Below are 18,433 nucleotides of genomic sequence, written 5' to 3'. Positions count from 1 at the left end.
GGCAATGCACCGCTGGACTTGGCACACACAATCACCTGGACTCAGCCACTCTGTATACCTCATTCACACATAAACTCTTCATTCACACACACAAAACTCACACCCCCCGGATGCCAACAACTCCTTCTATTCATTATATTCAATTAATCCGTTTTTTTTTTATTCATGTTTCCTGCTTCTTTGTCTGCTATGTTCACGCATAACACAACATACTATAATATGATAGTTTTTTTGGGGACATTTAGGACAACACATGCTATAGTATGGCAATTGTATGATATTGTGGACGACATACTATACGAATTTTTTTGACATTTTGGATGACATACCAACGTATCACTTTTTAATTAGATTTTGGACGATATACTATACTATGACATGTTTGTGGCTGATGCATTTTGTTCACTAAAGGCGACAGTAAACAACTACTGACACTCTACCATTCAAGAATATCACATTATTATTTTGATTATTGATCGGTTGAATAAATATAAATATATACATGTATATATGAAACTATAATAAATTCACTTACAAGTAAGAGGCTAAATTGCAGGATGGTTCATTTGTGTCCACTAGAAAACAGGTTATATGAGGCAATGTCAAAGCTTGTTTTCTGGGAATTGTAAAATAATTATTCCTTGATCAAAAGTAAACTGAGCCATTTAATTCCACTGAACATCTTTAGTTCACACACGTCCTTGTGTTTGAAGAAAATTGTACCTGTTTGATCCTTAATTTGTCACCTTACACTTCACAGTAAATCTTTCGTAATTTGTTTTTGGATGGTAGGAACAATTTGATTTAACAACGTAATTTGGAAATAGTAAAACGAAACTGTTACAATAATTTGAGATTAATGTTTGGTTTCTGTTACTCTCATGAATAATTTTTTTTTTTAATCTTTATAGGTGCTGTTGATTTGTGACAAAGAAAAGGTCCATAGGTCCAGTTGTCAGCTGAAGGTGAGTAAAAGTGATATCGACATGACATCTACTTTGTGTGCTTGTGAAAATTGAATACTGGTTGACAGAAAGAAAAAAAACATTTGGTAGCAGTAACTGAGGGATATTAAACCAGAGAGGAGTTCTACAAAATACCATACAGTACTGCACACTTGCACAGACGTGTACCATCAGAGGAGAGGAATGCTAATTTAAGAATTAAAATGTGTTGTCCTTGGAGAAGCGATCCGCTACACATTATTTTATTTACTACAACCTAATTAGAGCTCAATCTGTTGACTATTTAATGTGTTCATAATTATCTCATAAGCTTGGTTGATGCACTTGATTGCACATTCTTAACATCACATAAATGACTGCTGTGTTTCTACTGCGAATTCAGCTTCACTTCAAATTACTGCATCTTTTCTTTCTCTCAGTTTTATGTCATACGCTCTTAATTGAATTTGAGTGGAATAGCTTTTGAAAAGTGTACAACTACAGTCTAAGCTTGCCTCCTAAATCCTGACCTCCACTTGATTCAAATCTGCGCCGATACAAAATTTATGGTTTATAGATATTGTTCCACTACAATGATAACCATTTTGGCATAACGTCACAATGTTTGCCACCCAAAAGTCAATATCGAGGCATTTTAATAATTTAAAGGAAGCTGAAGCATCCTATGATCTATAACTTCTTCTCCAGTGCAGTAATGTTGTACCTCCAAGGTGGTGACATGCGAATTGTAAAATAATTTCACGTTTGACGGTGTGGTTCCATATGGCTACCTTCATCGGGAAAAATAGGCCCGAGTGAATAATGAAAGATGCGTGATTTTCTTTTTTATATTGCTCTGATGTGGTTATTGCACAATGCTTTTGGGTCTTTGATGTTCTTACAAAGTCGTGCCATCTCTTTTATATAAGCCTTTGAAGTAGGCCTAGTTGCACTGCGCAGTGATACGCCGTGCCGTTGCTTTGGCAGTGCCTACTGTGGTCACAGTGTGATACTGCAGCAGCACTGCAGATCATTTTAATATTATTAGTTTAAAAATTCCATTTGATGTCTCTTTAGATTAACCTGAAATATCCAGACGTGATTATTCCCCCCCCCCTCCCAACATCTGGCTCACTAATCACTAGAATTTGACAGAAATATTTGAAGTTGGAGCTCAAAGAAACAATATTTTCTGACCTCTCTGAAGGTACATTGACGGCCTCTGGTTTAATAAGTGTACTGCTATGCGATATGCCGATAAACAGACAGCTGGGCGACTTTTTGAACTATGCACTTTGTACCACTAGGGAGCATCAGAGGGCCTTTAAGAGAAGGAAAGATTTGAACGCTTCATATTTGGCGAGTTTGTGTAAGAAGATTTTTCAGCAAGGGTTCGGTGTGGTTTGAAACTCTTTGCATGCCTATATGAAAACAAATCTGGGTTTGTATAAATTCACTGTAATTTCATTATGACGGAACAATAGAAAGTGGCTCACAGGGGAGGTTTTATCAAACATTTCATTATAGGTTGGTGGTGAAAGGGGGTAGTATACCCTGAGGGAGTTTGAAGAACTTTGAAGGCATGTATTTCAGATTCTGAGCTGAGCTCCGTTCAAAGAGAAGTACCTGTGTTTAACTGTGTATGTCATAAAACATTTTAAATTGCAAAAAAAAAAAAAAAAAAAAAAAAAAAATACATGCAAGGAATCTGGGTGATGGTGGAGCAGCAGAGCGCAGGTCAAAAACAACAGCATAAAACAACTTTTGAGCAAAAGAATATTCTGCTCCCATTTGGTTTGAAATGCTGTTTGAAGTTTATCATGAAAAAGAAAGCACTTTCATATGAAGGGCTTGTTTTCAGAATTACACATTCCATCATCAGAATCCTTCTGTGCTTTGATGAGTAACACTCGGTTTGATCAGTGGGAAAGCTGATCACAACCCAAATGAATTTTGTTGTTGTTGTAATTACGCCATTAAATGTGCACACGTACCTCAACTCTTTTGTGATTATGTGACTGATTGAGAGGAGCGTTTTTAGTCACCTATATACATTTTAGGTTAATTACACTTAAACACATTTTCAGTTACACACTTCAATTCAGGACGGCTTCAAGCAGCTGACTTCAAAGAAATGATGCATTTGTCTATTTGGGCTTTGTAGCTCAAAGGATTTATTTTTTAATCATTAATGTAATTAGCCATTTTGATGTTTTTTGGAATACTGAAGCAATGCATGTGTCTTTTTGGAAAGACTTCCTTCGATGTTTTCCTACACCAACGTCTGATTAACACTCCCGCCCCCACTTAATACCAAATTCTCTCACTTCTTGAATTTAACAGTAGAGTTGTGAGATAAAAAACAAAAAGGCAGAACTTTGTCCAGTTCTTAGAAAAACAACACACCCAAAAGAACCCCAATATCAGTTTAATCCATGAGTGCAATTAACATTCAAAAAAAATATATAGATATACCTACCGAGAACATGGATGTGATCTCTATCTGGATCCACTGTAACTTTGTTTATGTGAGATGGGTTCATGAAATATTTGTGTTGATAAAATATTCATCGGACAGGAGGCCAAGTCAAGAGGCATTATGCCCAATAAACATTAAATTTAGTGGAAGTAATAGTTGACTGCAATGTTATAGATACATCACCACTTGTAAATACGTGTCACTACATGCACAGGTATCTCTTAATTACTTAAACAAAGCATTGTGAAGAAGCCCCACATTCGCCATATTGGTAGGAACGCAGCTTAAAAACAAACAAAACACAAAAAAAGGAATCCATTCTGAAAAGTCACATAAAATAAAAAGAACAAATCAAAATCAGCTTGACTTTATTCATGTATAAACACAACATAAATTACTGTTAATGACTAGTACAGACATTTATTCAGTTTCTTAAAAAAAGCCATAAAACTCTTGCATAATTTACAAAACATGGTGTCCCCGTGTCCAAGACACAGCTGTGCCTTGTCCCCCGCCCGACAGAGTTCTTCATACCTTTGCTGTCCTTTTTTTTTTTTTTTTTTTTTTCCACAATGAATATTGGGTATTTAAACATGTTTCTTTTTTCCATTTAAAAGCATCTCAAGGAGAATAAGACATTTTGATGTTTACAGTGCTAAATCTGGTATACGTAGTGGTTGTTTGGTGAGGATATTTCTAACATCAGAAGTCTCTGATTTTGAAAAAGAAATGTTTGCTCAAGGACACTGCTCACTCTAGGTCTGTGAATCCATGAGCCTGGTACTTCTACAGAAGTGCAGATATGCATAATGTAAACATTTCCTTTGCTCTTATAATACTCTGTTGAGCCAAACGTTTCTGGATGAAATAAAACATAAAAAAAACAAAACATAAAACACCTAAATTAGCTCACTGTTTCTTCAAACACAACGATTCCTCTGCTTCAGAGTCCAGAGTCGAAAAGGCTTGTGCTACAGAGGAACTGACCTGTAATTGCCATGTTAAGGCTTGGTGTAGTTGTACATTTACTCTGTAGTCTGTCGGTCACAATGCACAGCATTGCTTTTGACCACTTCAATTTTTTTTTTTCAAATTTTTTTCAATTTTTTTTTTACGATGTTTAAATTAGTTTTTTTTTTTTTACAAAAACACATTGACACTCAGGGTACATATCAGCAACTTTAGATTACAGCTGCTTTTCGTTTTGTCCACTCGTACGTCTCCACCAAAGACAAAGTCTCTTTGGCAGAAAATGCACCTCGTATTGTTACCTTTTCCCAATTTCACTTTGCCGAAGAAAGTGGATATTATTCGTGCTATCCGCTAATTCTGGGTACTGCTCGATGGACAGCACATAGTACCCGTCATAGCCCAAAACTTTCCCACTACTCAGAAGCTGCCTCTTCTCTCCTTCTGTCCAGGGGCGAACCCCTTCCTCGCCATCTCGCACCCGCTGCTGCTCCCGGGCCCACGCACCCGCCAGGGCGCGCTGACGTGCCAGCTCGACAACCCGCGCTTTCTCCTCGTCCACCGTGGACCCGTAGCGGATATGGAAAGCGAGAGCACCGGCACGAATCTCCACATCTGCGAAACGCCGAGTCCGACTATCCATGACTGTGGTGGACTGGGAAACCGTCACGTTGACGCCGTTCTCCAGAGTCTTGTGTCCACTGGTGAGGTGCAACGCGGCAAGGTCGGCATCCGGGAGGCCCGGCTTGACGAAGTAGTGCGTGTCCCGCCCTTCTATGGTGAAATGGAGGTCTTCCAGGTAGAAAGCATTGTTGAGGATGGTAGCAACCTTGATACAGTCCTCACTGGCGACGTTGAGCGTGTGAGTGTGCACGCTGCCCTTGTAGATGGCAAACATAACGGCCCTTCCGATAGGAGACATCGCAGCCGAGAACCACAGCCAAGACTTTTCACCTCTGCGACCTCGACTAAGATGGACCTCCGGCAGCCGCTCGAATGACAAGAGAGAGTGTGCTTGTCTGGTTACTTCCTGCTGGACCCCAGAGATAGACTGTAGGAAAAGTGCAGTGAAACGTTAACGCCTGAACATGGCAGAACCTGACTCTCCAGGCCATTTAGAACCAGCTACTGCTCTGCTTCAGAGAGTTTCTCATCCCCGTCCAAGATAATGGTGTTTTCAAGATGTGTTCTCAAGCCAAAAGTAGATAAATCCCCCACGACAATATTACAGCAAACACTTTTTTTCTGTTAAGGCTGCACACCAAAGAAACGTAGCATAAATAGCATCAAAAGATAGAAGTAGCAACACCAAAATATTGCATATAAATTAGACAGCCGTAAAATCTGTTCAGCTGCTAACTGAAACAAGACAGAGTTTCCCTTATTATGCGTTTATTATTATTATGCAAATATTTTCCCAATTAAAATTGATATTCTATGAAATACACTGCAGTCCAATTAAGTTATGGCAGTTTCAAAATACTGATGTAAGACGAAAACAACAGAGAAAAAAAATACGTTATTTTCTTTTATAGTCTGTCTGGTCCTTATGTACTCACACAACTTAAGACTTTTTTTTTTTTTTTTTTTGCTCATGCATTCAGTATGTATGACAAATATAGATTTTACCCACCGGCAGATCATCCCACAGCTGACTCTTCCTCAGTTCATAGGATGGCATGCTTAAGTCGAACTTTGGGACCGGAAACCCGGGAATGGTGTTGTGAAGGTGAAAGCCAAAGGTTACAAGCCAGCTGTTTACATCTGAAAAAAGGAATTGTAAGGAAATAAAGACCAAGTTCAAAGTTATAACTTCAAGACCTTTATACGTTCTCTCTTTTTTTAATTTTTTTTTTTATTGAGCTAAATCGCTTATTTGAGATGTGTGTTTTACACATACATTAGTGACACTTTTGAAACTTGTTCCTTCGGTGCTTAAAAAACTGCAGAGTAAATGCAAGTCCAGATACTATTAACCTAAATTTGCTAAAATAATCAACGATAATCATTGATTTATTTAGTAATTAGACGTAAAATTGACCGACAACTAAAGATTTTGCAAGCAAAACAGCCAAACATTTGCTTGTTCCTGCTTTCTGTGGGTGGTGATTAGATAACTCAGGGTTAGAGATTGACTATGAAAAAATATGAGAAATTATAATGAGCATTTTCTGAGCCTTATGGAAAAAAATTCCCTGCAGAAAAGTTAATCATGAAAGTAATTATTACAAATGAAAACAATCAGCACGAGCAGCTTCGACTGCAGAATCTCTTACCTGCAACATATTCTCTCACTTCGTGTACTTTGCTGATAGGGTTGTTGTTTCTGAACATGTACAAATTAAAAGGAGCTGGCTCTATGCCAACTTTTTTCCAGGTGGAGACATCTGGAAGGGTCCACCTTCCCGACATGATATCGTAATCCTGCTCCCCGAAGTGCAGCAGTTTGGTCAGGGGGTCGTACAGTCCCCCGTGAAACCCGAGCACCAGCTGGAAGTCTGGGTTCGAGTCAAAGTAGATCTCGCCGTACGCCGTGTACTGCAGCTGCTTGACCAGGAGGCCGTTGCTGGTGAAGACAGCCAGAGGTGTGCCGGTGTTGTCGCAAGCGATGTAGAACTCCTCCCCGCTGCTGATCTCCATGGCGAACAGGTGGCCTTGGAGGTCGTAGTAGAACGAGGTGATCTCCGAGCTGGAATGGTTGTAGACGTGCGTTATCCGCGCCGGGTAGCTCAGGTCCGCGTAGAAGTACTGCAGGTGTTGGCCCAAGCTGGTCTTGGTGGACACTCTGCGGGCGAGCCCATCGTAACGGTACTGAATCGTCCAGCCGCTGCTCTTGCTGTAGACCCGCACCAAAAGTCCTTTGGAGTTGTACTCGAAGATTTCCGCTCCCCTCTGACGCAGGAAACCGTCTTCGTCCATTCGGTACTGGATATCTCCGAGGCGGGTGATGCGGTCTCTCAAGTCGTAACGCAGAGGCAGAAGCCTGGCGCTGTTTCCCGCATTCAGCAGGTGCAGATTTCCGTTGAGGTCATACGTATAGCGCCACATCACCTTTTCGTTTAAGTACACGGTCTGGAGCTGGCCGTCTACGTCGTACTCGTAGCTGTACTTGGTGGTGTTGGCGAAGGGGCCGATCTTGATCTCTCGCCTGGTGACTCTGCCCACGTCGTCGTATTGGAAGGTAATCCAGTACATGAGCGAACGAAATATCTCGTACTGGATCTCCTTGATGCGTCCGTGTGCGTCGAAGTGCTTGGTGTAGGTCATGACCGCCGTGGATATGATCTGATTTATGTCGTAGTAGATCACCCCAAACTTTCCAAACTGCTCCACCTTCCCCGAGATGTCGTCGAACTGGTACAGGTCGATGGGTAGCGGCGTCTCGTTGATGACGCCCTGCACACTGGTGACGCGCAGGCTGCTGTCGTAAGTGTAATCGAAGCGCGCGTTGACCATGCCGTCCTCGCTGAAGCGGAAAATCTGCCGGTCGACCAGGGGCCCCACCTGGCGATAACGAATGGAGCAGATGAAACCCTCGTTCTGCAGGTTGACGGTCTTCAGCACACCGGCCGTCTCGTCGTAAGTGAAGCTGACCCTCGTGCTGTCGTACAGGATCTCCGACAGTTTGTTTTGCCGCCGGTACCTGTACAGGACTCTCCGGCCCGTGCCGAGGTGAGCTACCCGCAGCAGGAGGCCGTCTTCGCTGTAGTCCACGGCTACTGAGGCGTTGCTCTCGGGGGGGTGATAAAGGTTCCTGTAGTAACCCACTGAGCGGATGGTCTGCATGGTGTAGCGGGCTACGCTTGGCATGGTGACAGCAGAAAGTCGGTCCAGAGAGTCGAAATCAAATATGTACTGCCGTTGACTGTGAAGCAGCAGAACCATGGACTGCGGGGAAAAGAACAAAACAGAAGGTGGTTTTTTTTTTTTTTTTTTTTTTTTGAAGAGTTGCGTAATTTTCCTACATATATAATATATATGGAAGGCAGGGTGTGTGCAGGCGGAAGCCTCCTGCTTTGAAATAAGGAGAAACAGGGTGAATAAAAAATGTAGACGGCAGTGTTAACGATCACTGTTGTGAGACAGCAGCTACCAATTGTACTGACTATTGTCTAAAGTGTTCATGCTGAAGATGCAGAAAAGATTATTGAATAATATATATGTTAAAAACTCCGAAGAGCTTCTGCCGAGAACATTAACCCGAAGACAGTTTATCTTTTTAACTCTCAATGATAGTCTAGTCCAGTCAGCATATACATGTACGACAAGCAAACTTTACTTTCAACTCAGCCAGAGATGCTCCTTTGATTAATTTACAGTATATGCAGTCTGGAGTGTGGTCTGTCTTCCAAAGGTTTACCACCCTTTCTGTTAAAATGTCATGCCCAGTCATCCGTGACTACATTGAGGTTCACCGTGCTCCCAGAGCCCCCCGTGTTACTTATGTCAGAGTGTTGACGTGGCCTCTTCCAGGTCACGCAATGAAAGGATGCAGCCAGGAGTGGCTGAGGAAATCTCTGCATGTTTTTGTGGCGAGGCGTCTCCGTGCAATCTCAAAAACACTCCAAAAAAAACAACTACAGACTATTTATGTGTAGTGTTACAGCAGAGAGTCGCTCTTTTGTTGTTTGAGATGTTGTGACAGCAGAATGCAGAGATCCGAAGCACTGTAAGACTTCTGATCAAATTGTTAATTGATAAGACCCCCTTTTCATTTTTGCAAAGTATACCAGCGCCATAACATACTCCTTAACGTGGAATTCAGCCGTCCTGTATTCTTTATCATTGAGCATGGTGGTACGTTGCTATATTTTCCAAAAGATACTCTAAAGCTCCTGAACTACATACCGAACCATTTCCCTAAACATTTGAATGTTTTTAGTCTGGCAGGTAGAAAGCACCATATTTTTTTTTTACCAACTGAGTAAACACAGTCATTAAATATGTGAAAAATGAACTCTCCCAGGATTTTATAAATTGCCAAGCAACGCGACTGTAATCTTTGCTGGTGGAAACAGTTAGGTGTGAAGTGTCTGGTCTGTGTAGGTTTCAGCAATTTAACTTTTTATTTAATTACTTGCTTTGTTACAACTAGAGACCACGAACAACATTAAACAGAAATGTTAGCTCAAAGCTCTTTTGTATCTACAGTCCCGTGGAAGGACAGAGAGTGATAATAAAGAGCATACTGTTCTTTTACAGAACTACTAACACTAATACTGCTTTTATAAAATAAGAAAATTCTGATATATCCACCAAAATGTGGTTATTAAACATTTGTGACAAAGATATTAGGATGGATGCAGGATATTTTACAGATTCATGATAATCTTCTTATCTTTAAAAATGACATCGGTGCATTACAACACTGAACTTAACTGAATGTTATAATTTTAAATAACTATGAATAAAAAACAAAACAAAAAAAACAACAGAATAATTTATAAATGATCCCCAAACATCTTTTTTTCGGCAGTTTTTATAGTTTTATATTGGTCAACTTACACAGATACAAAATCTCTGATAAAAAAATATAATTTTAAGGCAGTGATGGTCGCCAAGCCGACTAACTTCAAATTATTGTGGGGCCTCATTTCCTTTGTTAACTCTGACATACTGCTGGAATGCAGTTGGGTAAACCACATTGCTTCTTTTTTTTTAATTTTTTTTTTTTTAAATATCAGTTATACCCTTTCAGTTTTCACCAGAATTTTGATGATTGGGTAGAGCTATAAATTATAGATGGTAGCCTCAGATACCGCCGTCGAAGGAAACCCACTGGACTTTTTTTTTTTTCACGCGTTAAAGCTTGTAAATGATGCTCATAAATTTGCAGTTAGCGACTCGCAATGATCACTGCGTGCAGAGGTACTTGGCGAACTGCAGCTGGTGATTATTGCAAAATAAGCCTATTTTAGGGTGACCTCTGCCACGGTGACATTAGAAGGTCTTGATTCACCCTGCGGCGATAAAAATCTAGCCCCGCTGTACACTATATCGTACAAATGACTTCTTCTGGCCGAGTTATTTTCTCACCTGCTCCAGGTAGGTGTAGCTCCATATCTTCCCATCTGCAAACACCCTGGAAATCAGGCGGCCTTGGCCATCGTACTCCAGCCTCTCAGTGGTGGGACCTCTCTGCAGGGCGCTGATTTGCCCGCTGCTCGTGCGGCTCACATTAACCGGCAGTAGCTTACTGCTGGGCACCCAGAGGACCGGGTGGCCCGCGGTGTCGTATATAATCTTTAGGAGGAACTTCCTGTGGTCGTCATAAATCTTCTCCGTCCTCAGGGTGCGATCGTAGTCGACGGAAAGGATGTTCCGTCCGTTCACCTGTGGGAAAGACTCGATTTAAGAATGGCTTCGACAAACAAATTACAACTACTCCTTCTTCTGGTGAGTGGACGGTATTCAAAAATGACACAATGGTACAATTTCAAGAGGAAATTATTTGGCTGTGATGTCGCTGTTCTTCGTCTGGATGACTCTTTTAAACAGTATTCACAGAGATTTTCACTACCGTTGTCACAGAGATTAACGCCCCCTTCGCGGGGCTCATTAAACTATGACACTTTGGCAATTGTTCAGGTACACTTAAATCACACCCACTGAAATTTAGTTGAGGCAAAAAAAAAAAAAAATTACTGTGAGGAAAATTAACCACCCAAATTAAGTTCATGAAGTATCATAAATCTATGTCAGATTCCAGGATGGTGAAATATGAAGAGGTGCACTTTACCCTACTAGAATATTGATAACCCTCGATATGAAGACAAACGTTGTAGCTCATAAATTACAACGGAAGACAAGAGGTGCAGAAAAATTAAGGTTATAATAAGGACAGTGACACAGCCAGAGATATGACATCACGTCCTTTTTTTTTTAGACAGATCATTTGCACATGTAACTTGGTTGGATTATTGAATTGAATCCCGGCTCTAATATTGCCTTTTTCTCTCTGTCATTCTCCGAGGTAAAAAAAAAAGAAAAAAAGAAAAAGGCCATTAAAATACCCACTTTGTGTGTATGTGCCACTCGTCATTTGCCACAAAGAAAAGAGGACATACCCTGAGCTTGCGTCCAAACACAATAACTTTCCCTCTGGCTTGTTCTTTGCGGAAGCGCCACTCCACCAAGTTTTGCCCACTCTCTCCTGGCAAGCTCATGTTGCGTCTGGCTACAGTCGGGTTGGCAGCGCCTGCCAGGATGTGGGGCTCTGTCTGGTAGTGGGTGTCCATCCCGTTGGCATAGGTAATCCTCAGCGAGTTGTCGAAGCCCACTTGATAGCTACTTCTACACTGGTCTGTTGACGGTAAACAGAGAAGCAAAAGTTAGAACAAGGGGGTGGGGGAAAGGCAATTTCACACCGTAGCTGATGTTATCGACTGTCTCCGGGGTTGATTATTGGTTGTATGTAATTATGCTTTAAAGTCCTCGGTATATCAAATTAGACAATTTTCAAATAAAAACAATGCACATGAATGATGCGCTGAAATAACTGGACCATCTGGCTCTGGCAGAGAGTAGAAACCAATTAGTTACAAGGTTGATGCGTCTCCCTGACACTCAAGCCCACACACCGAGAGAGTAATCATTTACACTGTCGTCTGTCAGTTCTTCGGAGTTGTCGTTGATACACGACTTAAGCTTACTCAACATTGCCCGGCCGACCCTTGAAAGAATGACAAATAACCGCTTACGAAAATAGCTGCCGGAGTCGGCGGGGAAAGACGAGCAGCGGAGGCCTTACCCTGAGCCAGAGTGTAGAAGGCACGGATGGTTGAGGTATTCGTTGTGATGCTGATCTCCTCCTCCGTCATGGAGCTTTCGATGTCCACCGTCAAAGCGCTGTAAATGTCTGTGTACAAGTTATTCACCATTCCAGTGGGGAACGTCACATTCATCAGCCGCCCTTCGCTGTCATAGCTGTTTGACAAAAAGAACATCAAATGACAAAGCATTGATATGTATGCGAGCTCCCTGTGTCACAGTGCATTCAATTATCTGCTCTTTTATACTTGTTGAGCGAGACCATCGACTTTCTTGCAATTAAAATGTCACATTTGTCTTTTTTTGTTGTTGTCTACGTTCAATTTCCCGAGCATAAGTGAAAGGTTGTCTGTGTAAACCAATCCAAATATTTAATATGGGAGAGTGACACATCTCATCAGCTATCAGTTTCCTATAAAAGAAAATATAACACAGACTTGTAATTAATTCAATTATTTGGATGATTGATGTGTCATTATAATCTCAACTGAATGCTTTGCTTTTTTTTTTTTTTAGTTGTGTTGAGGATGTCATTTATGGCATAATGTGACACGACAGCGAATTACACGAGGGAGAAAAATTCAATCGCCGAGACGTCACTCCACAAAAACAAAGTGAGGTTATGATAGAAGGTCTGGGTGGCTTATTATATTGAACTATGGTTGTTCATTTAGTTTAACTTTACTCATTCAATATATGTATATACTATGTATATAATAACACAACGGGCTGTTGTAATCAACACTTCTGCCACCTACACCGCTATCGAAGACAAGGAGAGAAATGTAACATACTTTATATAGAAACAGAGTTAATACAAGTGTAACTAGGCTATTTCAAAGAGCTCAGGCAAATTTTATAATTAGGTTTCAATTAAATGTGCACCCTAAAGCAGTGTGCAGGTAAGGATGGGTACCAATTATAGAGTAAACTTGTACAGAGCTGTGAGACGAGTAGGACACATGTAGCAAACACTTCTGTCTTTGTACCTCATGTTTTTTTTTTAGTTAAGAATTAATAAAAATAAAAAAAAGACAAATATTATTGCAGTAATAGGTGGGGAGCAACATTTTGTTTAATAACTGTGTCAACTGTAAGACTGTAATCCTCCAGTCGCCTCCCTGAGAAGCAAGGAATACTATTTTTATTCCTAGACATAACATCGTCTTCCAGAGCGCAAACCACATTTGTTTACACGGTTTGTATGCAGAAAGTAGGAGGTCTGTTTTAATTTGTACTATGGGCTTTTCTCCAGATTAGGATAACCTAAATGAATTGCAACCTAAATCCATCTGATTTTGGCGAATCATATAAAGATTTCCACAGAAGAATCTTGCCAATCTCGATCACACTTACTCGTAGAAAGTTGTCCAGCCGATCTCTGATGTCTTCGTCGCCAGCAGGCCATTATTTCCGTGGTAGGTAAGAAGCACCAGCTCCTGACCCTGCGCTGTGAGAGTTTTCAGTCCGCCGTTGGTGCCCATGGTCAGCCAGATCACTTGGTTGTCAGGGGCGACGATCCGCACCGGCATGCGATTAGGATCTCGGCGGATTCTCAGCGTGTTGCCGCTGCTGTCGGTGACGGCGGTGATGTCATTCTCTGTGTTGTAGCTGAAGGTGAATTTCAAGTCCCCGGTCAACAAGCTGGCCGTGTGTTGGTGGGTACCGTTGCTATCGAACATATACAGCTCCTGGGCATCAGGGGAAGCCACCTCGTACGTATTGGCACTGAAAGTTGGCCCGTTTCTAGAGATGGCCCGGATGCGGATGTTGCCCAGGTCTGCCACGTAGAGAGTTCCATCTGGAGCTGCCACCAAAGAAGATGGAGCATTGAGCCTTGCATCTTTGGCATAGCCGTCCCCTGTCTGGTAACAGTCACAGTTGGCATCGTTCTTGCAGTCGCAGTCGGAGGGAGACCCGGCCAAATGCGTTATCTCGCCATCCACAGAAACCTTCCGGATCCGGCTCATCTTTCTCTCATCTGTCTCCGCTATGTAGATGGCACCGTGGTAAGATATGGCGATGGACACAGCGGATTCTAGAGGGGTTAACTGTGCCCTTTGACCACCGGCCACTCCGCGCTCCAGTCCAGCCAGTGGGCAGTGGATGGGTCGGCCAGCAGCGATGCTCACTTGACCGTTCTCCGTGATGCGCAGGACTATGTTGTTGTCCAGGACATACAGTGAGTTGTCCATGGGGCTGATTGCTAGGTCTGTGGGCCACTCCAAAATAACCTGAAAAACAGAACACCAGTAGATTAGTGCAAACCAATGACAAGCCGGCCATTAACACTATTACAGTGTTGTTTAAATATGGGTACATTTGTAGTGTAACACTCTTCTCCCTTATTATTATTTTTCTATTGTACTGTACATAAACGTTTTTTTTTTTTTTTGTTTTTTTCCCAGTGTCTGTCGGAGGTGGCTGAGAGCCATACAAATTCCTAGTCAGTGAATACTGACATTGCCAAATGAAAGAATCTCGAATCTCTGTTGTTCACATGAAAAGTGATAGAAATTATTGCATCAAGAATGAAAATAGAGCTGAAGAGAAGTACAAACCCCGGCTTCACTTCTCACTTTCTCACAGCTCACTGTGACTGGAGGGGGATTGTCGGTTTCAGAAAGTTAGAGAAATGTATTAAAGACAGCAGTCCCTCATCCAACGTCTGAAACGTGTGGGGGGAAGGGCATTTTCTGAAGCTATTCGAACATCTGACAGGCAAGTCTGAGAGAGACTACTGGCCCCTTAAACAGAGTTATTATAGATTCAGTTTAAATACATCCCAAATTTCCATGATTGGAATTGTTATTAGATTTAAAAAAAAAAAAAAAAAAAATATATATATATATATATATATATATCGTTGAAGGTAAACGCAGTATTAACCATGTCTCAGGAAAATGTGTAAGTACGTATTACAATCCAAAAATATAACCCTGGCCAATCATTCCGGTCTGCTTGTCAGAAATATGTCATTGAATAAAAAGCGTATTTGTAAACGCACAAATGAGTGGCCTGGCCTTCAACAACCGTGTCATTAAAACTGTCAAAACACTCCTAAATTGTGCTTTTCCACGGGGTGATTAATAAGTAAACACGCTGTCTTTCAAGCTGCCACTAGTTAAACTGCGTCGAGCCAGCTCGCTTAGCTCAGGATGCCTGAGGATCACACGGTCTCGCCAAAACCCGTGTCTTTATTGGCGCGCACTAAATGACTTCATAATTAGCAAAAAAGTGACAAGCTTAATCCTTTGTCTACATGTTCTCTTATGTTCACCTCCTTCATGTTCACCACCCACACACGATTTGCTCTCTGTTCTGTTTACATAAATAATAATAATAAAAAAAAAATCTTCATTTTCTCCCGAGCTCTTCTTCCTGTTGATGCATTTCTATTATCTAACCTCTCAATAGGACACAATTTGCGATTATCTGCTGTCGGGGTGATTTGTTTTTTTTTTACTCTTGCGGTCCTTTCTATCTACTTCCGTAGTGTTTTGTTTTGTAGCTTTGTGCTCTCTCTTTTTGAAAGCTGATCTGCATTATAACATTAGAAATCTAATTAAAATGTAAATTAGTTAGTTAAAAACAACAACAAAAAACACTTTTGTCTGGCGCTCACACGCGAGAGGTGGAAGAACCTGATCTTGCGGCAATTTCATTCTCAACAGCGACTCCACTTTAAAATTCACTTTTCTGCAAAAGCAGGGGAGAGGAGATGGTGTTGAACGCATGAATTTTCATACGATAAAAGCCTTTGTTTTTTTTGTTTTTTTGCCTTAAGTAAGATCTCAAAACTCTAATGGAGTGCAATGAGGAGGAAAATTAATGTTTAAACACAGTAAAAGCTGCACTTTCTAGTTTGGAAAAAAGGGACATGATATTGTAATTCTTCAAGCTATTGCGTAAGGGCAGGGCGCTGCTTTCACATCACCTCATTCACAGGTAAATAGAAAATTGTGTTGGACAAAGCCGGCCATCTTCGGGTCCTGCCAAAGAAAATGTTTTATGTGCAGCCAGCCCGCCACCGATTGCAGCTTCATTATCATGTATGGTGTAAGTGTCCCCGATCCTGAGAATTTCTAGTGGAACACTAATTCAGCTCCAGCCACACCAAAACAAGCCCCTAAAACTGAGTAATTATTCTTCCCTCCATATCATCTGCCGTGACCTGAAAACTCATCTCTTCAACAAACACTTCATGTCTCCACTTCCAACAAAATCCCATCCTTCCTCCAAGCACATATTTTCTTCTTGTGCTTTTAGAGAAAATGCTCCGCTTTTGTTGAGTTGAGAGCAACACATAGACACAAAAATGTAATTTCTTCACCTCCATTGTGTTTTCGCAATGCACCTTCTTATGTTAGTGTCCTAGGAATTCAGGCTTATTCCACTAATGTGTCCGTTTCCTTGGATAAATACATGAAATGTCTCTTTTTAATTTAATATTTATTTAACCAGAAAATTTGCATCAAGATTAAAAAGTATCCTTTCAAAAGTGTCCGAGCCTAAACGGGCGGCAACAACAACAACAACAACTACAGACTAACAACATCAAGCAGATGACATAAAAGAGCTCAGAAGATCAGAGTCTAACAAAAAATGTATTAGAAACTAAAAAGTTTGCCACTGAGAATAAATTCAAAGATCACATCCGTGGAAAAAAAAAAAAAGTCACTAAATACAGGGCGATTCAAAACCAGCAGCAAAAATAAGTAAAACTGCAAAATAAATTTAAAAAAAAAGCAAAATATAAATGAATTGCATTAAGAAACATCCACATACAAATATGCTGCACCACCAAACATTATCAGCCAGAAGAGAAAATACAGCTTCCGCAGCAACGATTTAAATTCCTTGAAAGGGACCAGTTTTCTGTAATTTCAAATTTAATTGCAGAAGGTTCCAGGCAGAGCGAGCAGCGTGCAAAAAAAAAAGCTCTTTTACCCAAGAGTTTGGGGACTCTTAATATAATAATATAGACGGTGAGGTGAAATTAAAAAGTCCTCCAAATGCGTTGCTCTCTCTTGAAAACCATTTATTAGGCGGCGTGTAACTGCAAATACTGGTAGCTTATATTGGTGTGTGTGTGTGTGTGTGTGTGTGTGTGTGTGTGTGTGTGTGTGTGTGTGTGTGTGTGTGTGTGTGTGTGTGTGTGTGTGTGTGTGTGAGATACAACACTACATATTACACCGTGCCTGTTGTACAACACTGCATGTCAATGATGAGTGACCGAGCTGAGAGAGGGTTAGAGGGGGTGGGAGCACAAGGTGGCACTGTGGCACACTCTTGCGAGGGCGCGCTGGTCGGTTCAACAAACTGCTCGGTGTGTTTCGGTCACCTGATTGACGTCCATGCTGTTGTCGCAGGTCAGAGGGCGAGCCGACGTCAGGTCGTTGGAACCCAGGAAAGTGGAGATGATGCCGTTCTGGTCCACCTTTCTGATGGTGGTGCCGTCGACGAAATAGATCAGCCCTTTCTTGTCCACGGCGATGCCTGTTGAAACCAGGTAAAGAGTGTGAGGCGGGGAGTGGGGGAGAGGGGAAGGGGAAGAGAGAAAAAAAAAAAAAAAGCAAAAAGAAGAAGCTTCTGATAACAAGGAAAACATTGTAGATATGCTGCATCTCTGCTTGCATGACTCAGTGGACAGAACACGATGGATACATGTGTCAAGCTTGCCTTCCCATTATTCAGGTCACTGCAAAAAGCACATCCATCAATAATTCACAGGCTGCTTTTCTGGTATTAAATAATTTCTTAGGCAGAAGTGGGAAAGGCTGTATTCATACGGTGTATATGCACTCGCCTCCCCCCCTCCCCCCTCACGTCTTAAAAAAGAACCTCTGAAAGGTGGGGGTGTCAATAAGTGGTTCTCTGAGAAGATTTTTTTGACAACGGCAATCATCAACAATCTGAACACCATTTGAGGAATAAATAAGCGAGGGAGTGAAAATGACAGCTTTGGACAGTCTCAGATGGAAGAGGTGAAAGACAGGCAGTTGCCTTGGTGACAACTGTGGACTAAATTGTCTCAGTGATTGAGTGTCAGCTCAGAGTTGTACGCAGCCGCCAAAGCCAGCGTGGAGTTGCAATAACCATTTGTCCCAAACTGGGAAAATACATTAACGGGCCGTGCCAGCCTCCACATCACTCTCCGTGTCACCGTGCTGCTTAATAGAGACCAGCACCTATGGGAATTCATTCATACCTCACATGCAGGGAGACTGTTTTTCATTCGCCACATTTGGTTTGAACATTCTGCGGTTTT

General features: G+C 41.5%; 1 protein-coding gene across 12 annotated transcripts in view; it reads right to left on the bottom strand.

Moving 5' to 3' along the window:
- Nucleotides 1-3,531: 3,531 nt before the first annotated feature.
- LOC138622727 (teneurin-3) overlaps nucleotides 3,532-18,433 on the bottom strand; it is a 187,834-nt gene continuing 172,932 nt past the window's right edge. For all 12 annotated transcript variants that reach the window (XM_069701719.1, XM_069701721.1, XM_069701722.1 and 9 more), the window contains 8 exons: nucleotides 17,507-17,661; nucleotides 13,519-14,396; nucleotides 12,143-12,318; nucleotides 11,460-11,695; nucleotides 10,429-10,725; nucleotides 6,669-8,280; nucleotides 6,026-6,156; nucleotides 3,532-5,443 (listed from right to left, as the gene is read on the bottom strand). In XM_069701719.1, coding sequence (XP_069557820.1) covers nucleotides 4,691-5,443; nucleotides 6,026-6,156; nucleotides 6,669-8,280; nucleotides 10,429-10,725; nucleotides 11,460-11,695; nucleotides 12,143-12,318; nucleotides 13,519-14,396; nucleotides 17,507-17,661 — 4,238 coding nt within the window. In that variant the 3' untranslated portion in view covers nucleotides 3,532-4,690. The remainder of the gene's footprint in view (nucleotides 5,444-6,025; nucleotides 6,157-6,668; nucleotides 8,281-10,428; nucleotides 10,726-11,459; nucleotides 11,696-12,142; nucleotides 12,319-13,518; nucleotides 14,397-17,506; nucleotides 17,662-18,433) is intronic.

The sequence above is a fragment of the Brachyistius frenatus genome, unplaced genomic scaffold (genome assembly GCF_029030835.1).
Source record: "Brachyistius frenatus isolate BFR_SWC_R1_liver_20210118 unplaced genomic scaffold, ASM2903083v1 Contig_38, whole genome shotgun sequence".
In the NCBI taxonomy this organism is placed as follows: Eukaryota; Metazoa; Chordata; class Actinopteri; family Embiotocidae; genus Brachyistius; species Brachyistius frenatus.
Note: the sequence above shows the minus strand (reverse complement) of the source record. Positions and strands in the feature narration are given on the sequence as shown.